The 21,382-nt window shown below is 55.2% G+C and overlaps 1 protein-coding gene and 2 long non-coding RNA genes across 4 annotated transcripts; 1 reads left to right on the top strand and 2 right to left on the bottom strand.

Annotated features, from left to right (window-relative positions):
• Nucleotides 1-8,418: 8,418 nt before the first annotated feature.
• Nucleotides 8,419-11,543, bottom strand: ARL4C (ADP ribosylation factor like GTPase 4C). Its single transcript, XM_036236667.1, has 2 exons — nucleotides 10,356-11,543; nucleotides 8,419-10,208 (listed from the first exon to the last, which is right to left on the bottom strand). The coding sequence occupies exon 1, from the start codon at nucleotides 11,382-11,384 to the stop codon at nucleotides 10,806-10,808; it is 579 nt and encodes a 192-aa protein (XP_036092560.1). The 5' UTR covers nucleotides 11,385-11,543; the 3' UTR covers nucleotides 8,419-10,208; nucleotides 10,356-10,805.
• A 1,511-nt stretch (nucleotides 11,544-13,054) lies between these two features.
• LOC118613788 lies at nucleotides 13,055-14,838 on the bottom strand. Its single transcript, XR_004955868.1, has 3 exons — nucleotides 14,752-14,838; nucleotides 13,978-14,110; nucleotides 13,055-13,663 (listed from the first exon to the last, which is right to left on the bottom strand). It is a non-coding gene; the product is annotated as an uncharacterized LOC118613788 (long non-coding RNA).
• LOC118613787 lies at nucleotides 13,649-20,632 on the top strand. Of its 2 annotated transcripts, none has more exons than XR_004955867.1 (3): nucleotides 13,649-15,351; nucleotides 15,656-17,620; nucleotides 17,835-20,632. It is a non-coding gene; the product is annotated as an uncharacterized LOC118613787 (long non-coding RNA). The 2 variants fall into 2 exon arrangements; XR_004955866.1 differs by having other exon boundaries at nucleotides 13,649-15,855; nucleotides 16,324-17,620.
• Nucleotides 20,633-21,382: the final 750 nt, after the last annotated feature.

Raw genomic sequence — 21,382 nt, 5'->3', positions numbered from 1 at the left:
GCCATGGACTGGTACCAGTCTGTGGCCCAGGGGTTGGGGACCCCTGGCCTAGAGGAAAATGTTCCATCTTCTAGGTCCCCTTCTTCACAAAAATAGAGCTTTTGAGGAAGAAGCTGGTGTAGCGTCTGCACGGCACCAAGATCGTCTGAGCTCCTCCCAGCGGCCGGATGCGTGGGTCGGGAAGACTCTCTCCTGGCGTAGCAGGTGCATGGTCACATGCACCAGACAGGCTGCCCCAAGTCGGCCAGGCGCGGCCTGCCTGCGGCCGCCCACGTCATCTGGGACCTGGCTCTCGGCCACGCACTTATCACACTCTTGCTCTCTTTCCATCGGGGGCATCGGGGCCACGAGGGGTCCTTCCCTGCGGGAGCCTTAACCTTCGAGGGCACCGCAGCTTCACCTCAGCGACCATGTGCGACCAAGACAGGGAGAGGCAGAGGACCCGATTTGGTAGGGACATAGGCCAGTGGCCACGGCGAGTTCCTGGGCAGAGCTCAGGAAAAGCCACCGTATTCAGGAACCACGTTCGGGTGAGCAGCAAGCAGACCCATCATCCTGCAAACTGGCTCCTGCGCAGAGAGGTCTTCCTGCTCTCGCTTCCGAAGAGAAAATGGGTCACATTCGCCTTTTCCGTGACAAATGACGCCGCGCCCAGTCCCGGGGGTCTGAGCGCAGGGCCAGGCGCTCAGGTTCTCCGGATGGAGGCCCACAGCCGCGCGGGACCCAGACGGTTATGCATTAGCATAACGTTCAGATCTCAGAAGGAAGCGAATCCAGTCCCGATCACACGGCCTCTTCACACGCACATTTCTTCGTCGGTAACCCTCCGTAATGCCTCCATGTCACGGCGTGACGTCAGCGGAATTTCCCTGAAGAAACTTGCACGGGGATCTACGGAAGTCCATTCCCTTCTGATGTCCAGAGGTAGGAACTGAGAGGGGGCTGGAGCTGGCACCCCGAAGAGTGTGGGGCCCACTTGCCTCCCTCCTGCTCTTGGGCATTTAACTTTTTGGGGCCAAAAGCTTCTTGACCAGAGTCTCAGGCGGGCCACACGTTGGCCACCCCCGAGGGCCCGGGCCGTCTGCCTTGTTTTTCTCCTTTTTGGGATATGTTCTCTGCCTGTCTTTCAAATATGGGTGCTCCGTATGGGGTTCCCCAAAACCCAGACCAGCACGCACACTAACGAAAGCCGGAAGCCTGCGGTTCCGGCCGCTCCTCAGGCAGAGGGACACACAGGGCGAGACCAGCGACGCCCACCCTGAGGCCCACAGGTGGTGGCCGTCCGCCGGACTGTGCCAGTGCCATTTAGGAAGGGAGACACCTCCAGAGAGCGGGCGTGAGCCACGCGGCGTCTCCAGCTTCCCGAGCGCCGAGGACGTCAATGCTTCAGCAGTTCCCTGGGGAACAGGCCTCCTATCCTGGAGGGAGGGAACCAGTGAATGTGACCTCGTTTGGAAAAAGCGTCTTTGCAGGTGTGATGAAGGGTCTTGAGAGGAGGTCATCCCGGTGAGGGCAGGCCCTGCGGCTGATGGCAAGTGTCCTTAGGAGGGAAGCGGGAGGAGAGGGACGGAGACATCCAGGGGAAGAGCCAGGTGGAGATCGGAGCGATGTGCCTACAAGCCAAGGAGCATCGGGATTGTCGGCAGCCACCGGAGGCGAGGAGAGGGACCTGGGACAGAGTGTCCCAGGGAACTCCCGGAGGAACCACACTTTTCAACACCTTGATTCCGGACTCTGCTGTTGTAAGCCACGCTGTTTGTGGCCAGCGGTCACGGCAGCCACGGGAAGCTCCCACGCCTCCCGAGACGAGCCGTGCTGCCCACTGGCATCCAGCTCCCCGTTCATCCGGGTCTCATTTTGCTGCTGGGGTGTGATTAGGTACACCTGCCAAGGAAACGTAAGATGGAAACCGACTCGATGTTCACCCGACGCGGACCTTTTCGAAGCGCCGCCCTCGCTGCTGAAAGGTCAGGACTGCCCGAGAGGACCAGGCTGTTTAATTCGTTGTCCGGCATAAAACAAACGCTCCATGAATGGCAGCAATTAATATTATCTTCATCATTTCTTTTGAGGAAATGCACGCCGGTAAAGGGCTGAATATCTAATGACCTTCTCAGCCTCCATCTCCGAGTTACACTCCAGGCGTGCCACACTCTCGTGGCCAGAATGTCCTGGGCTCCCTAGCGGTATTCGTTAAACCGGGAGCCGAGCGGTCAGCCCGTGCTGGCCAGGGCCGGGCAGGCGGATTTCAGTCTGCCTGTGATCGGCCGGCACAGAGCGGGTGTGGTGGTCTCTCTCGCACGGCAGCTCTCGTCCGGGAGCCCTAAGTGTTCTGTACCATTGAGCGTTGGTCTACGGGACCTCATCGGTTGAGGATTTCTACCTGGAAGTTGCTGAAATCCCAAGTAAAGAATGCTTTATTTTCTCCCCGAGAACACGGGTTCTGAGGCCGGGCGGCCCTCGGGTTAATTATTATAGCGGTTCGATGGCATCCTCCGAGACTCAGTTTGCTCATGTATTTCCCTCTGCCGTCTTCAGGGTGTAAGCTGGCTCTCCTCGTGCTGTCGAGAAGGCTGCGGCCGCTCCGGGCATCGCGTCTTTATTCTCTGACATTCGGAGAAGCCCAGGGGAGCGTTATGGTCCCGCCTCTAATTTTAAAGCATAAAGAACAACTTCCAAAGTCCAGCTGCTTACTTCTCTCCAGTGAGCTTTCCCCTCCAGTCTCATGGGTCAGCATCATGTCACGTGACCCTTCCTAGGCAAATCGCTGGCAAGAAGACTGGATTAATTTCATGGCTCAGACCGATCTCCCCTGAAGCTGGGTATAGGATCATTCTCCCTCAGCACATAGCCATGAGGCAGAGGGCACCCCGCCCCAAACAAAAGCGGGGTTCTGCCAGCGAGAAAGGTGACAGGCATGGATTCGCGTGGATTACCCACAGAGTCTGCTTCAGAAGCCTTTAGCCCGAATCAAACTCTTCACCCCCCGATCCCGTCATCCCAGTTACCTAGTCAAGCGGAGACAGGAGGGCACGGTCACGGCACAGGGACTTTCGGGGGGCAGGGTGAGTTTTAATGCTTCCGCGGGCCATTCCTGACTCTGTGGGAGCAAGCCGATCACGCACCCCCTTTATGTTCGTGGGAGTCTACACTAGGATTCATCGTCATCTCAGGATTCCTAACCAGCTGGGATGTCTCCTGGGAAGAACCCTATGACGGGGACTTAGGGACTGAGACACCCAAGAGAGGCTCAACAAGAACGTGTCAGATACAAAGGGATTCTGGGAGGGCACAGGGTCGGACGCTCGGACGGGCCCCTCACACGTGGGAGTAGATGCTAAGGGACCACTCACTCCACTGAAGTGTCTGTCGACCACCGAGAATGGGGGTGACGGACTTCGAAACAGACGCCTCCACGAGGGGTCACGGCAGGAAAAGGAGGGAGTGGACGAGGCCGTGGACGTCAGCCCAGTGAACGCCCCCAGGGCATCCCAAAGCGGGCCGAGGATGGCCGTCGAGGGAGGGCTAGCGGTCTCCAAATCGGACGCACCAGGGCACGGAGTAATACGGTTTTACTCCTAGTTCTACCTCAAGCCTAGCGTGTTATGGAAAAGACGAAGCTAGTTGACTTAATGCCCTTCCCCCTGGGGGACACCGAGGGGTGTTTCGCACGCACGTCACGCGCATCACCTGGTGCTTTAGCCCTGACTCGGCCCGCTGAAGACCAGAACCGCGTCGGACGTCTCCCGGGCACCTGCGCATAGCAGAGTGTGCCTGGGATGATGGGCGTCGTAACTGTCGGCGGGTAATGTTTTTAACAGCATCGTGGTTTTTTTGTTTGTTTTTGGCACGATGACCATGGCACCCGAGCACACTTCGCGTTGCCTAGCAACGCAAAGTGTCACGCACGTCATCTTAGACCCGGACGCGCATTTGTGCAACGAGCTGTCGCGATCGTTGCGCCTCACGGGGACGACTCGCCCGTCATCGCGCAAGGCGACGGTTCCTGTTTGCATGAGGCGCGGGCTGTCGGAGTCGATCGCACAGGGGGGTCGGAGTTTGAGATCGCCGTTAGAAGAACGAGAATTCTGCGGACGACGGAAACCAGAAGGCCCGTTCCTCCCAACAGTCACTGAAGAGAAAGGCCGGCCGACAGCCCAGGTCGCCCCCTCCCCGCCCCCCGGACTGGCACAGGAGAGACGTTTCCCTCTGCAGGGTCTCCTTCGGGTTCCTCTTTGTGGGCCGCAGGTGTTATCGGTGAGGACAGAGCAGAGCGGCGAGGCCGTGGGGCTCATCCATGACAGGAGGGGACGCAGATCGTCCCCGCCGTGAGAGCTGGCACCGCAGAGCACAGCGGCCACAGCCCGAGCTCAGTCGGCCACCCGCGTGCCGCGTCTGGAGACCCGCCTGGCCTGCATGGAGGCGTCCCGTCCGTTACCTCATTTTACCTTTAAAGTCAGGGCAAGGGGTGAGCAGGGCAGGGGTTCTCGGCCCCTCTGTGGACTTCGGGGGGTCTAGGCTGCGAGAGGTAAGATGGCTCTGCCGAGGCTGCACCCCAAGGCAGGTGCCATCTGCGGGCCATGTACACGCCCTGTCCGAGTCAGCGAGGCGTTGATTGCCCCCCCGCAGAGGGGCCTTGGAAAGGATGCTGACGACAGAGCTTCAGAGAGGAAGCCGGCGCCGAGGGGCTGCGCTGCCCCGACTCCCGGTGCGTCTGTCCTCTGGGCGGTCAAGGCCACGCCGGGGGCTCGGGGTCAGGCGCCTGGGCCGGGGTGAGCGTGAGTTCTCAGGGTGAGAGACCGTGGCTGTCCCTGGCAGGGGGGTGGTGCTGCCTAGCGGCGACGCGGGCCCCCACCCTCGTCTCCGTGGGTTCCCAGTCCCGGCTTCCTTCACGTCCATGGGCAGCCGGCTGGGGGCCCCTTCCGGAGCTCGGCCCCTGGGTCCCAGGGACTGGGGGCGTGGGGGCGGGGGCTTCGCTGGGCTCCTCCCCGAGCAGGAAGTGGCCTCGGGGAGGTGACCTAATGTCACTTTACCTCCGTTTCCTCATCCCCAAGTGCGGATACGCGTCAACTGATTAATCTATTCGACGAACAAATTGACCTCTTGGGGCTCTTGGCGGGAAGAGATCAAGAGAGATCAAGCCAAGAAAGCGCGTAGCATGGGGCCCAGGTGCTCGACGAAGGTGAGCAGCGACCGTTGTGATTACGAAGTCGGGATAGGAACAGGTAGAGCTGCCCTTAGCATTTCTGGGTCCCCGTGATTTCAATTAGTACGTGGAAAAAGAGAGGCTCGCCCATCCAAACCCTCGCTATAAAAACAACTTGGAAAACCTCTTTGGCGATTTCTTTCGCTCCAGGCCGTCACACTCTCAGAACGCACTCACTGTGGCGCTCTCATGAGGAGACGATCAGGCCCAGAGTGGCATGCGAGGTCACACCATTCACAGAAAGCCGCCTCATGTTCCAGAGACTCGGGCGGGGCTAAACCACAGTTCTTTCATTCTCACTTCTAATCTCTCCGAAGGAACGACACGCCACCTTCTCAGAAACCCCGGGTTGCAATTTCCTCTCAGAAGCTGTTGCAGCCCCATTCTCGGTTGGAAGTCGTGCAAAACCAGTGTGCAAAGCGCTCCAGGGTCGTGTGTAAATCCTACCTGAAACGGGTTATGGCTGAGCCGGGAAGGGCAGAAGCAGGGGCCGTGTTACGGATATGCACACGAAGGCCTCCAACGGCAGCCGAGATGGCGCATTCGGTTCCTGGCAGGCAAACGCCAGACCGTGTGCATCGGACGCACGTGGGAGCAGCGGAGGGGGCGGCGGGGAGGGGGGGGGGTGAGCGGGACGGGCCGCAGCTGTGGAATCGCGGAGCACCCCGCTCCGGCCTGCGCTCCCCACTCCCTTCATCCTCTCGGGCCTCTCATCTTCTGCTCTGTGCCGTAACTTGTCCCTCCTCGGTGCCACCTGAACGTGGCATCGGACGGTCTGTGATGTTGGGACGAGACCTGTCTCTGGAGCACTGAAGAGAAACGTGAAGGCACCGAATGTTCGGGCAAGACGCCTCCCTCCCAGACGAAGAGCCGACACCTCGGGCTGGGGGCGGGGGCAGTTTCAGACCGGGGAAAACACAGCAGCCGCTTAGGATTAAAATCGGCCTCCTCGGGGGTCAGAGGTCACAGTGATGGGGCCGTTCCCGGTTACTTTACTGGAAAAACATGAAACGAACAACACTGTCCAAGTGTCACCTGACTCCTCTAGGATTTGATTGTTAAACCAACGTTAAATGAAGGTTGCACCAAAACGATCGAGCTTCGGTTTCTGTTTCTTTTTAGTATTTTTACCTGGATGGAGTGGCAGTGGTGTTTCTAAATGGGTTTGCAAGCTTTTTTCAGTCGGTGCTTAGAAAGGGCATCTGCGCACTTTTAATGGCACCTGACTCCGAAACATCGGCTTCTGCAGCAGCGTGACTTGCATAGTCAAGCTTTGCTTGTGTCTTAAAGAAAAATCGCTAGGCTCATAAATGTGTCACTAACGTGTAAAAGTTTCAAGGTCCTTCTATGAAGTCATTGCAATGGCTCATCTCACGATAATGGTCTTGAAAAATATGACTTTGTGTATTTCCGTCTTCATGAAAAGGCTTAATGGGAAATGGCCATTTATTTTATATGACGTCCCTTTGAAAGTTTACAACCCCAACCAGCCCGCGTGGATTACGACGTCCGACCAGTCTACAGTGAGTGTGTGCTGTGGACTCCGTGACATGCTGGGCGGGGCGTTTGCTGAGACTCTGCAGCCTCACGGCCCAGCGAGGCCGGCCGGACGCGCAGTGGGGACTCGAGAGTCTGGAGCCCCGTCTCGCTCCTAATCCGGCCTCTCACAGCTCTGGACGAGACGCGCCCCTGGGACGATCAGATTCTACAGCTGCCCGACTCCATTTCAGCCTGGGTCTGAAGTCAGCGGCCTGTTTTGACACAACGACACCAAACCAGTAGCAACAGAAAAAGGGAGACTCAGTGACCTTAACTTAAAGGCCTGTAGTGAGGGTAAATTATCACGCATTCCACGGATCGCGAGCAGCCCGTCATCACCGAAGCGAGAAGCCCTCGAGCCCTTGCCGTGTGCCGGGCGAAAAGCGCTTCACGTTCATTACTGTGTTTCGCCCTCCCCACGACCACCACGATTCCATTTCCCATGTGGGGAAACAGAGGCTCGAGGCCTCGGCAAAATCACGGGGCCCTGCGCCTTCAAGTCAGCATCCGAAGCCGGCTCTCTTTGGCTCCAGAGCGCATGGCTCCCGACCGTCGCTCACCATCCGCCCCCACGAATGTGTGGGAGGGTCTGCTGCTCCTCCTCCCACCGCTTTTTCTCTAGAAAGTGGCACTTGTCCCAGGGGCACGCGGAGGGCATGATGGTCTAACCACGTGTACTCTCTGAGAGGGCTCCTTCGGATGGGTCCGAGAGTCGGGCTCGGCCCAGGTATCAGTGAGAGAGGCAGCCAAGACCCTCTCGTAATCACTGATGGTGTTACATTAGCACACGGGAACTCTCGATTTTGCGTAATCAGATAATATCTTTGAAGTGACTAACCGTCATATTTTGAATAACTGAGAGGCTGGGGACGGGCATTGAGGTCACCCTCCTACAGGATGTGTGAAGACCACTGACAGGCACTGGAAGGGAGACAGGTACCTCTCAATCCACCACCGAGCGCACAGCAGACACTTAAATCGTCCAGGTAGAGAGATCGCCTCGTGACCCGTCCCTCCGCTCGCGAGGGAGGCCTAGAGGAGGAACAGGAGCAGAAACTGTCCACAGACAATGTCCCCAAACGTTTTTGATTGTATAAATAATTTATTTCTGTTCACAGCATCGGATATGCATATAAAAGGGAGCGGGAACAGACGAGGAGGATGGTCAGGACAGAGAATTACAGCAGTAGAAATGAAAACTGAAACCAGGAGACACAGTCCCAACACCATGACAGAGAACTTGCGAAGAACATTGCTCTGGAACGGAGCTGGCCTCCCTGCGTCTGCGCGAAAATGTGTCAGAAGCCCACGTGGGGAGGCCTGCTTCCTCTCTGCGACACCCATTACCTCTCCGAGGGCAGGAGGCATCACACGTCACCGACCGCCACGCCGGAGCGGACACCCCCACCGACCACTCCGAGGCGATGTGACCTGTGCTTCCTGTTTGGTCAGAGACAAAAATGGGCTTTTACCAGTCAAATGTTACAGAAATCAACTGAGACTCTTAGCTATGAGTTGGGACACCACAGGGTTTTACTGTACTGCACAATTACTAACAGCTGACTGCACCCTTTAAGTATCGATAACGCAAAAAACCAAAACCGTTTCGCGTCCGTCGTGAAGCATGGCAGGATCTGAACAGTGATCTTGGACCTAAGAATTGTTAGCACGAGAAGGTTACAGTGTTTGGCATCGGCAATGTTACAAAATAAATATATTATTCTCTCAAGAGTGTGGAACTACCAAAATGTCAAAGTGCTTAAGAAATCGTCTCATGTGAAGAAAATAAAGAAGATGGATTTTTTTTTTTTAATAATTCTATACAGAATCTTCAGATGATGGGACCAGCCCATTTAGAAATCAGTGAATAATATGCTGTCGATATGTAAACCAAAATCTTGCAGGCTTTTCAACACTGCTTAGCTATATCTTCTCTACTGAGTTTCTACAAAAAAAGACCAGCATTGGAGGGTACCAAACACACCGACAAAAAGAGCAAAGGAAGATGGACTGCTGGGCTCCTTCTTTAAAATATCTCATCTAAGAACTGGGTTTCAAGCAGGAAGCCAGGAATTCTACCTCTGGTTCTTAAATTAACTTTGTGAGTGCAATGGACAATAGGCATATATTTGTAATTGACTAATTCACATGCTCAAGCATGACCATGTCCAATTTCTACAGGCCTCCATCGTAAATTAATTGATAACAGTGGGGGCGGAGGGACATAATTCTACCTGTAAACATGGATTCAAAGAGGAAAGAGAAATCAAAGAGTAAGTTTCCCTTCTGATACTACGTTTCAGGGCAAAATGACAGCTTCTGCAAACCAAGACTCAGTCCTGATCATAAAGAAATTTTTTAAATTACATTATTAAAAATATGTATTTTTTTCTTCTTTTACTTTATGTTCCAAAGCCTCTTTCAAGTACACCGTGCGGCGCCCCGAGCACAGGTGACCATGACGTCACGTGCTGGCTTTTATCTCAAGCACTCACTGTGGCTTGCATTCGCTACACAGGCCAGTTCCAGGCCGGTTCCCACAGGAATGAATGAAGAAGGACCCCATCCTGGTGCGTTTCCTTCCCTTTTAAATCCATTCGACGAGGTCAGCTTTTGCAACAAGGTGGGGTTTTATTTTTTATTTTTTTTGGTGCATGACACCAAATACTCCAATGAAACATTTTTAATGAAATACTGAAACCAGAAAGGCCACAATGAACCCAATTAGAAATGTGAACATGTCGCCACTTGCAGCATAAAAGGATAAAAAAGGGCAAAGCCTTTTTTTTTTTTCCTATGGTGAATATTTCTAAGGTGAGTATTCATTCGTAGAACTTTTTTTTTTTTTTTTAACATGTCTGAAAACCAAAACCCATCATTAAGCGGTTAGTATTATGAGACATCCCTTGCAAAAACCATCTTGCAATTCAGCACACATCTGCAGCTGGTGTGCTCGCACAAACCAATGAGCAGGCTACGGGAATTTAAGATTCCACACATATGGGTCTAGGTGTTTATGCCGATTACACAGTACAGAGGGAGGTTCCTGTGTCCACACACACACCGTCCAGCATTTACACCCAGAGCCTTACCCTTTAGACACCTTTAACTATCCTGCAAAAACAGTAAATGCATCATTTGCCACCACCTCCAAGGTTTTTTTTTATTGGTCTCTTTGTGTGATAATGACCTACACATGGACAGGGTCCAAACCATCTGGACGATGTCTGATTCCAAGCTGAAAAGCAGTTCTCAACGAAACTGGTCTTCCGTGGCCACCACAAAGCACCAGGAAAGGGGCGTCTTCCCGGCCGTTCCCCAGCCAAGGCCAAGGCCAACGCACCGCCCCATGCCCTCAGGCTGCGCATTGTTCCGGGCAGTCCTCTGGTGGCCCAAACCACCAGCCTCCTCGCTTGGGCTGAGAGCAGGAGCAGGACGAATGACATTTCAACAGGGGCCTGCCCTGTGACACAAAACGAATCCAGCTTTCACCACCCAGGAATGCAACGAGTGGCTGTCGCCCCGGCACCTCCCACAGCCGACATGCCCCCAGGTGGGGACCCCTTCCCCACCCCAGGGTTCCGGAGGTTGCACACCTCGGGTAACTCACAGGTGAGGGCGTTGCAGCCTGAACTTCTGGCCATGCCGGAGCAGGAAGAAATCGCTTTTGTGTCTGACTTCTGAGCCTTCCACCTGGGCCAGGAGGGCGGTGGCGGCTTCTGCACTTCCACTCTCCCCCCCCCAGGGGGGGGCTCCCACCCCATTAGGGCGCTCTGGCCTTCAGACAAAAGGCCCCCGGGGCTGGGGCTGGGGCTGGGGGTGGGGGTGGCGGTGGGGGCCGGTCGCCCGCAGGCTGGCAAGTCAGCCTACACGCCCAGGTTAAGTCACTAGTCCTGCTTCGGGGCGCAGAGATTCCGTTGTAAAAATCGGAAGCATCGCTTTGGTTCGCTGTCTTTGTTCGCGGGGGCGAGTCCTCGCGCACCCAGCCACCCGCATCCACTCATTCATTCCTGACTCACTCGCCCGCTCCCCTCGCGCTCCCCCCGCGCCGCCGGGCGCATTACCGCTTCTTTTTCTGCTTGAGGGACTTCCTGCGTTTCAGGATCATCTCATAGAGCTTGTCCATGCCCTCGGTGAGGCCCTCCCCGATGATGGCGCACGCGGGCTGGACGTGGTAGGTGGTGGCCGGGATGAGCTCGTGCAGCGCCAGCTGCTTCTCGATCTCGGCCACCGGCAGCGACTTGGGCAGGTCCTGCTTGTTGGCGATGACCAGCAGCGGCGTGCCCTGGTTCTCGGCGAACTTGGTCACCTTGTGCAGCTCCGTCTTGGCCTCCTCCAGCCGGTCCACGTCCACCGAGTCCACCACGTAGATGATGCCGTCCGTGCAGCGGCTGTAGGACTTCCAGAGCGGCCGCAGCTTCTCCTGGCCGCCCACGTCCCAGAAGTGGCAGCTGATGCCCTTGGCCGTGCCGTTGCTCAGCCGGATCTTCTCCGTGTTGAAGCCGATGGTGGGCACCGTGTTCACGAACTCGTTGAACTTGAGCCGGTAGAGCACCGTGGTCTTGCCGGCCGAGTCCAAGCCCAGCATGACGATGTGCAGGGACTGGAAGGCCGAGATGTTGGAGGAGATGTTGCCCATGGCTCCTCGCTGCGGCGCCGGCCACTGCGGCTGCGGCGGGAGGGCGCCGCCCCCCGAGCGGTCACGGGCGCGACGCGGCCGGGCGCACCTGGGCCCCGCCCGCCCCGCGCGGCTCGGCGGGCTCAGACGCCGGGGGCCCCGCGCCCGCCGGGCATCGCGCGCCGCCGGCTTTTGTGTCCCGCGCAGCCGCCCCCGCTGCCGCCGCCGCCGCCGCCGCGGCGCAGGCTGCGGGCGCCGGGCGCCCCCCCTCCCCGCGAGCTCCGGCCGCGGCCCCCGCGCTCCGCGGCGGCTCCCGCTCGCGCTCCCGGGGCGCGCCTCGGAGGCGCAGGCGGGGCGCGGGCTTCCCCGGGCGCTCCAGCCGCCTCGCCGTCCCCGCAGTGCCCGCGCCGCCGCCGCCGCCGCCAGCCCGCAGCGGCCGGAGGGCGCCCGGCTCCGCCCCCCGCGCGCCCCGCCCCGCCCCGCCCCGCCGGCCACGCCCCCGCGCGCGGGCCGGGCGCGGGCTCCCCGCCCCGCCCCGCCGGCCGTTTTCGCGCCCTTTGGGGCGTGGGGAATGGCCCTCGGGGTCCCCTCCCGCGCCGCGCCCAGACAATGGGCCCGGCCGCCTGCTCCTCCCTGTTGTCGGCTGATGCATCTTATAAAAATAGCTCCCGGCTCCCGGAGCGCCCCGCCCCCCAGTCCCGGCCGGCGCACGGCCGGCCCGGCCGGAGCGAAGCTGGGGGTGGCGCGGCCCTGCTCGAGCAGCCGGTTCGGGGTCCCCGCCCCGCCCCGCAGGCGGTGGCGCGGCCTGGAGGCCGGAGCGAGGCGAGCAGGGGGCGGCGTTTGCCCAGGGCGGGGCGAGGCGAGAGTGCCCTACTTGGGAATGAGGGCGGTGGGGTCATGTCACCGGACACCCCCTAAGAAGGAAAAGGGGGGAGCCGGAGCTGACTTCGGTGAACCGCCAGCGGCTCCCCTGCAGCCAGCCCCAGCGAGAGCCCACCCAGGCGCCCTTCGCCTGGCCCGGGGCCCTGGCCCTCGGGAATACCCTGGCTCGCGTTCCTCCTCGAGCTCCTCGGGGCTCCGCGGACCCCCACACTGGGTGCCTGGGTTTGTGCCCAGGGTGCCCCAGCTCTTCCCGCCTGATGGCTGCCGATGAGTGCAGGGTCCAGCATTTGCATCTTAGGCTGCATTCCGGGGGATACAGACACCTTATCCCCAGGTAGCTCGGACGGCTCGCCATGCCCAGACAGCCCCTCTGGCTCCCTTGTTTCGTTCCCACCACCTATGCTGACATCCCAGGCCAAATGCCAGCATCCCAGGAGAGCAACCTCTGCCACCCACTTTGAGAACCGAGAACCAGCTGCCCACAGGTGAACCACTCTGAGCACTTGGGGCTTCAGTGGCACTTGGGGGCCGAAACAAAACGTGTCCATAGCTTGAAGTTGGTGGCACCAGAGGACACAAACATCAGTGCGAGTCCATGGTTTCCAGCTCCCCCCACCCCCACCCAGCGGTTTTATGCCTGCGTTTGTGGACACGTGAGTGCGGAGGAAACAGTGCATTGTGGGAAAGGGACGGAGCCGCTCGGGAGGAGAGGCAGCCAGCAGGGAGTGAATGCGTGGTCACGTCAGTCAGTCGTTGGACTCCCGCTTAGTAGCAGGAAAGACGGACATGGTATCGAGGGGGATGGAAATGAAAATGATAAGCATTTGGGGATAAAAATCAAAAGTTTCCAACAATGCTTTCCCTTCCACCTTCTCGTCTCAAGCTATAAGATATGCGGCTTTGTCGGTACTGAAACACGGGAGAGGACCACACCTGTAGCAGGTAGGGCGAGCCATCTCATCTTTTGAATCCCCATGGCGGTAGTCGCCATCCCAGTCATCTGCCCTCCGGAGTGGGTCCAGAGACAGGAAATGGCCTTGCAGATTATTCTGTCCACCTGCCAGACGGCGCCACCGCCCAGATGCCTGCAATTTTGTCAAGCTGGAACCTCGGCCCAGGCAGCCTGTCCCGAGCCCTGTGGTATCCGTGCCTGGGGCGGAAGGCCTGCCTGCTCCCTCTCACTCCACACACACACACTATTGTAATTGAGTGGTAAGAAAGAACGTGTAAGCAACCTGAAGTCAGTTGCAAAAGACGGAAATTCATCTTGAGCTGAATTGGACAAAAATGAAAATATATTCACTGGCGTAATTGACAAGTTGGTAATTAAGACCCAAGTATGTCTTCGTTTCTTGTTTCCTTCTGTATTGATTCTTTTTCCTACTGGCAGACTCGGGCTCACATCCTTGGTTTAGATCCTAGAAGAAAAAACGTGTGTCTTTTCCCCCAATGACTGTGACATAAGCATGGAGGACACATGCCTTCGGCCTGTCTGGCCCACCCCTGAATCAAGCATCACTGTCCAGAAGGACGGAACACACTGATGAACGGGGCCCAGGGACTCACACTGGCCCAGGGGTTCCCAAAGGAGAATAGACATCTTTTCCCGAAAGGGCAAACGGTAGTGAGCAAGCAAGAAGGAGAGATACGGGCATAATTAATACTGAGGTCACGTCAGTTATCGGGAACCCTGGGCAGACAGGGCTTTGTATCTGGGGAGTGATTTTCTTACCTCTCTTCAAGGTCTGCCTCGTAGGTAGCCATTGTCTCATGAGACTGTTTCTTCTCTCTCGTTCCTTGGTGCCATGGGCCGGGCCTAAGCTGGGTGCCAGCCTGAAATGAGACTTTGACTGGCAGCCTGGGACCTAGGCATTGGAAAGGGACAGACTAGATGGAATCCCCCCATGGCTCCCACCATGATCTTAATATAGAAGCCTTTCACTTGCGTCTACCCGCAGTCAGGTCTCGCTTTTATTTGACGCATAGTAAGATGGAAATATTTTAGTAAAACAGCCAATGTGTTTTCTTGGTGCCGCACTGATTACTGCCAAGAGTGGTTTTGACTGCAGCCCCCGCATTCTGTACCCCCACAGTAGGGCTGAGCAATAAAGGGCTGTCTGCTGTCCAGCAGAAAAAGCAGATTAATAGATGTGAATAGAGCCTTCCAGGACAGAGCCATTAACCAGCGACTCGCCATGATTGAATAACAGCTGAGCTACATTCTAATTTCACCCACCAGGTGATGCGTTGATTTTACAGTTGATAATTTAACTTCTCGCACGTAAAAAAATGTCATTTGGCCGAGTTGACTTTCTTTCAAATATGAATTTCCATTGAAAAACACACTAATGATGGGAAGGAAAGGAATGTTTACCTCTATGTCAGAAACGCGAGGCCGACTTAGAGCCACTCCTACCTGGACGTGGCGGCCCAGGCTACCTCGACAGACGGGGTGGGGGCTGTGCGTCTCCCGCCACCTCCCAGCCACGCGGCAACACCAGCTCACCGTGTCTCAAGCCTCCTGTCCTTAAAATGCATCTAACGCATGCGCCGAAGAGTAAGTGACATAAGCCACGTAAAGGGGCACCGCTCCCGGCACTTAGTAGGCGCTCAATAAATGTTGGCTTTGGTACCTGCAAAGAAACCAGTTTTATAATGCAGTACATTGTCATCTGAGTGGTGACAGCCCCCCCCCCCCCCACACACACACACTTGGCTAGTGTCCCGCTGAGTGGGAAATACCGGCTACTGTCCCTGCTTTCTTCATTTTAATTAATCGGAAGACACGTGCGCTCGTGTCTGGCTGGAGATGAATTTCGCTTCCAGCGGGCGCAGCATTTCAGCTCCTCGCCCCGTCTCTTCTGCATCGAGATGGCTTTACACCCAGAGAAGAGCTCAATTAGGTCGAGTTAAACAGAATGCAATAACTTGGCAGCAGTTTTGAAACTGGCTGCCACAATACTATCTCTTCATTTCTTGAAGGGCTTAGGAATAAAGTGCCCCACCGATTAAGATAGCTTTTGGGTCGACGCAGCGAACAGAGCAATATATTCTATTCCATCGCTACTACCTTTGCGCTGGCAAGTTAAGGACACAAAAGGCAGAGGTGAGCTTTCGAGCCACAGTGTGGATAGGGAGAAAGACAGGAACATGGGTGTGCACGCCCACGATGAGTATGATGTGATTATTTGCGTTTCCTGATTGGATTGCTGGGTCCGGGTTCCCGGCCCGCTGTGATTAGCTTACAGTACAGGAGTGCCCTCTACTGAGCTTCTCGTATAATAGAGGGAGGCCTTTACAGAGGCACATTTGCCTAGTGCCTAGTAAATGTTCACTCCGTATTTACCGAATGAATGACTGAATGAATGAACGAACAAACAAGTGACTCCCTAACTTGCTTCTCTGTCTAGGGCTGTGGGACTAGACCTCTTCGAGAATAAAGGAGGAAGCAATGAGGCCTGACGCGGCCGGAGCCAGGAGATCCAGGTCCGAGGTTTTGTCAGGGGGGAATGTTTCTGGAACGAAGTTGCCGCCCACACTCCCGGAAGTCATGAGGAGTCCCCGACAGAGAATGTCTTTGTCGCTTGGAGAGTCGCTTTCCTAACTCGAGGTGAAGTGCCAGCCTCAGACTGCACGAGGAAGGGACCGAGAGGCACTGGTTCCGAAGGCGGGTTTCGGGGATGGGCCGGTAGACTTCGGGGGAGGCAAATAGGGGCCCGTGATGCTTGTCATGGCCTTTTGCTTCATTCAAGTTGCCCGAAGCCTGGGAATAAAAAGGACCCACCCTTCTAGTCTCCGTTCAAGTCCATGGTTTTAATGGCACAAACGAAACAGTTCATAACACCTTATTTTTTATTTTGTGAAGCTACAGGGCGGAGACAAGTTAGGTCCCCATGTTTCCAACAGCCACTACTAAGATCATTGTGTAGTTGTTGCTATTTTTGGTTAAAAAAAAAAAATAGCTAAAAGATTTTTCCCCCATTCGAGTCTTCATTATCAATTGGCAATCTTGATTATGTGCCCGAAATAGGTATGATAATTTAGAAGTCATTATCTTTCCTATTGCTGTTATTCTCAGATGAGAACCTCGTGTAAGATGGTTTTGAACCTCTCCATAAAACTTACATTTCATCTCTTGAGTGAACTTTTGTCAAAGACGTCAAGACTCGGCACTTTGGAACTCCGAACTCGGGTCTGCTAAAATGACAAAACTATCGATGCGAGCGCCTTTTCGGCTGAAAGAGAGGAAAAAGTTTGGTATGCAAAAGTTATTCCTGATTCCTTTAATAATTCAATCACTGTAATGAAATTTCTACTCTAAAAGCTCTAGCGAAGAAAGAGAGAAGAAGAAAAAAAAAAAAAGACGGATAATGCGTGCTGGCGGCCGGAGCCTTGCGCTGGGGGATGTGTGCTGGAGACAGATTGCTTCCATCTCTCCTCCCTGCCCCCAGGTGGACTGCAACGCCTATTATTTTCATTTAATTAAAACCTACTTGGCCGGACCCAGGAGAGAGGAAAACCATCGCGCCTTTGTGCTTCCACGGAGCCCTGTCGGTCGGTCGGTCCCCAGACGGGATGTGTTTGCCAGCTCCCCCTTTGTCCGCTGTGTGGTCACTCGGGATGACGCTTCCCTTTTAAGACAGTGTTTGGCTTCTCGTGGAACTGTCCCCTACGTGGCTATGGTCCAAGCCTCCGAAGAGAGCTGTCGGCTGCGGCTCTCGTCTGAGGTACAGCAGCTTAAGATTGTTATTCTCTCGCGAAGTATATGGAGCTTGTGGAGTCGAATAAACACGTTGCTCCATCAATCGTAGGACATCCCTTTTACTTCCTGGCTCCTGTCCCCTCCGATCTCCTCGATCTGCTTTCCTAAGGCCATGGGTGACCGAAGGACAAACTCAGAGGCGTCCTGGCTCCCTTCTTACCTGGCCTTTCAATTGACCATGTTGATCGCTCCAGCCTTTTTCAAATTTTTCCCTAGGAACGGCGACCGGCCGCGCTAATGGGCAGCCCCTCCTCTTACCCTTCCGCGTGCTGCCCTTGTGATGCAGGCGAGCGTCATGCCGATGGCCGTCGGGAGGAGTTAGAGGTTCGGGGAGACGTCACTGCCCAGGACCTCCAAACGCACAGCTGTAACATCATGCTCTCCTCCCTGTCTTTGGTCACGGTTGCTAGACGGACTCCTTGGCCATCAGTCCACGGAATGTTGGTGGCCCCTCGGGATGGGGCGTGGACCTTCTCCTCCTCTCGGCTCTCAGTAGTCGATCGCACGTGCTTCTCACGATTTCCCACTCACTGCCGCTGCCCAAAGCCACAGAGGACTGATCAGAGCTCTCCCTAGATGCGTCTCCACCCGGATTACCGGCCAGCGCATCAAGGTAGGGCCAGGCAGCAGACAAACACGCTCCTCACACCCAGTCAAACAGGGCCCAGAGCATCCTCTTTCAGAAATGGTTCTAGGGATTAGTACCACGAGCCCTCTAAAATCACATGTATTGGTTTTCCTTCTATATAGATGGTTGCCTTTATTTACGTCTTTGATAAATGTGGTATTTCCTTCTTCTTCTTCTTTTTTTTTTTTTTTGCAAGCAGAAGGAGCCGACTTTATCCAGGCACAGGACACTGTCCACTTGGCTTACTTCCCAGGGGAAGGCGGTGGCTAATCTGACTGGCTCAGACCTAGTCCATCACTGGTCACATTTCATTGTGATCAATGAAGGGACGTGCATCCAGGAGTGGCTTCGGTCCCTTCTTCAGGGACAGGTAAGCTCTGTCCCACCGGCCTTCTTACATTCAGGGGTAGGCAAAGGCAAGTTCACTTAGATCCTTGGCCTCGGCTGCTTTCTTCAATCTAGCTTCTGCCTCAACATTCCAGAAACAGGTGGGAGGTCGGATCCTAGTGTTTGCCCAGCTGCATAAAGCAACACCGCCTGGGCCATACGAGGAGATGACAAGTGGAGGGATTTAGGCCCCAGTCCCAAGTCCCCACCCCTAACATGACCCGGAAGGACATTCCAGGAAAGTGGCATGTAAGGAGACATGACCTCTGCACGACGATGGAGAAAGCTCTACGGGGAGGAGAGACCAAGACAAAACGCAAGGGCGAGGGACAGAGAAACGAAGGCGCAGGGAGGCGACTCCAGTTCCTCCCTCTTCTCTTCCTCTCCTCTTTCTTATGTTTGATGTTTTAACCCCAAAGATGTCACAAGCTTAACGGAGGGTCCAGCCTGTGATTTGCTCCCAGTGGAACAAGCCTTTCTCTCTCGAGAAACCGATGTTCAAGAGAATTAAGACAGGCATGATTAACTCGATCGTTTTAAAGTATTCTTTGCTTAGGTACACTACACAGTGCGCCGTGCAGAGGATAGAGAAGTGTCCTCGGTGGAAAGGCAGCCCCGGCCCCTCCGCCCGCGGCTGCCCTCCTCGCATCTCCTTCCAGACACTGAATGACTCTTTTTCAAAGCTACGCCTTAGGGAAAGTACGTTTATGCTTCTGTCAAAAAAATGTCAAGCAAAGGAAGCAAAGTAGAAAGCGGTACCCCAAATTAATCGGCTAGCAGGGAGTCCGGAAGAGCTAAAACACGGCCCTGAAACATCGAGGCAGAGAACTCTGGAGAGAAAGCGTGAACTTTTAGGAGAAGGGACTAAACCATCAGCTCCATTCCGCAGCAGTTGCTGCCGACCAGCCCCGCCCCGCCCCCGCGCTGAGCCCCGAGGGACCTCTATCCTCACGAGCTGCTGAGTGCTGGGTTCCCTTGGTGGCGCTCCTAGGGCATCCAGGCCTCAGAGCTGCAGGCTTTGCACGGCACCACTGGACGCCCGCCGCCCAGAATACCGGGCCTCCGCGCCCTCCCCGCAGGCTGCTGTGCCAACAACCGGCTGGCCGTCTCGAAGCTCCTCTGCCCGTCTCCGGCGTCTGGACCTTTGGCTGCTGGCCGAGCCTCGTCTGGCCTGGACGCAGGCCCGGTCCTTCTGATCGGCGATGGACTGGTGTGGCCGGGAAACGCACGGCTGACAGAAACCATGACTCCCCCAGCCTGTCATGACCCAGGATGAAGAGAGAAGGAAAAACAAAAGCAAAGGAATGAGAGTAAATTTAATTTCTGTGGTCGAAGAAGCACAGTGTCTCTCACTGAATTCTAGCTTATTTACCTAGCGTTTCGTGACTTCATTTCCAGCCTGCTGCTCATACACGGGCCATGCCTTTGTTGTGACTTAATCTAGTGCTAAGTGGGCCAAATAACTAAACAAAAACCACTCGAGGTTTTGCTTTGGCAAAGAAGTCATGAAATCGAATATAAAAATTAAGCCTAGACTTTGGGGCAGAATGATGATTTGAGAAACCAAGGCTTGAATCACGTGCAGCCCAAGGGCCAGAGTTGGCTGCAGACAGGCCCGGTCCATGAGAGGATGTTCGTACTGGCCAGAAACTAGAATGCCTGCCTGTGGCAAAAGTATTAAATAATCTAAGATACTCCCGCCCAATGAAAAACTTCAGAGCTGTTAAAAGGAATGGGATGAACCTGTGTATGTTGACATGGTTATGATCACTCATATATCGATAAGTCAGAAAAGTGTAACACACAAATACTTCCCTCTTGATGAAAAATTGCGTGTGTCTATGTACACACACGCACACACATACACATGTATGTTTGAATGTGTGTGTATCTTAGTAGATGGATATGTAGCTACATGGTACACGTGGGAATTCTCCAAAAAGAAATGCAAGAAGACAAGAAACTTCTAGTGGAGGTTATCTCTGGACGATGCAACAGAGTATGTGGATGGAAAAAAGACATGTTTTACTGTATTCCGCCCGCACTGTTTGAATTTGCTTTTCACGTGCATGAAAATATTTCTGTAATAACAAAGAACGCATGCACAAAAAAATTAAAAAATGCCTGCATGCATGTTCAAACTTTGAAAGCTCTAAATTCTGCCCTGCATTCAAGAAAGAATTGACTATAACACACATCCAGAGATTGAATTACCGCAGCAACCGATGTCAAATATCTGTAAATCGGTGATTCGGGTCCAGCTGCATCGCAGAACCGAGCGCGCGGCCTTCGAGTATGACCCAGACGGGGCTTGAGAAGCACTTCCCGGGGGGAATTGATGGACAGCACCCTTCACCTCGAGAAGTGCTCTCCTGCTACCTCCAGGTCAGGTGACAACGGAACATTAACATTTAGAAGTGCTTTCCCCTGGGGGCGGAAGTGGGGAAGAGGCTTAGCCTTTCTGAAACCCTTGACCTTTGGGGAAGGTGCCATCCCGCCAACACCCCAAGTTCTTTGCAGGTTTTCAAAAGATCCTCTCCGGGGCTGACCTTGAAATATGCCCGTGGAGACATCGTGTGCCGTTACTTAAAAATTAAAAATGAAAACCTCTCCCTTCTGCCCTGCGTGCATGCAAATGCTCTTTCATAACGCCGCTTAATCTGCATATCGTTAACACCTCATCACAGGAAGGTGGTGGGGAGGTAGCTCTCCAACAGTCTGGTAGGTATTGGAGAACTGACCTTACAGGCTTCCCCTCCACCCCCCCACACGCACACGCACACGCGCGCACACACACATATGCACACACACGCACACACACGCACACATGCTCTGCCTGTACTCGGCCGGGCAGAGCACACAGCACTGTGATGCTAGGTGAAGGGCAAGCCGGGAGGGAGAGGTGGGTCTTCGCGGCTCGGGGACGTGTAGGCGGGGTTTCCGTGGGAACAGAGGACGCCTTTCCTTTTTACAGGGCGTGTGTTGTTTGTGTGTCATGAGGCAGACGTTCTCCACGTTGCTAATGCGTGCCCTGCCGACGGCCTCCCCATTAAGCGTCAACGCTTCTTGTGGAGGTAACGTTTTCCGGGGGAGGGGAGCCATCCTGCGAGACCATTTTTAATTTTGACTTCTCAATGAAGTCGTGTGAGGAACCGAAACGTTTAGGATAAAACGTTGGCTCTCAGGGAACAGCCGAGTCTGACCGGGGTCATCGACCGCGGCATTATGCACGGGATCGATCACGTCTGCTCCCGTTGGTCTGGCTTTCGCCCTCTCCACAGTGATTTTTGTAAACTCGCTGCTTTTTATTTCTTTTCGGGCTACTACTATAAAGACCCAGGCCACCTGAGCCTCCTGCCT

Source organism: Rousettus aegyptiacus, unplaced genomic scaffold (genome assembly GCF_014176215.1).
Source record: "Rousettus aegyptiacus isolate mRouAeg1 unplaced genomic scaffold, mRouAeg1.p scaffold_m13_p_2, whole genome shotgun sequence".
Taxonomy (NCBI): domain Eukaryota; kingdom Metazoa; phylum Chordata; class Mammalia; order Chiroptera; family Pteropodidae; genus Rousettus; species Rousettus aegyptiacus.
The sequence above is the reverse complement of the archived record's forward strand: the minus strand, read 5'-3'. Positions and strand labels throughout refer to the sequence as shown.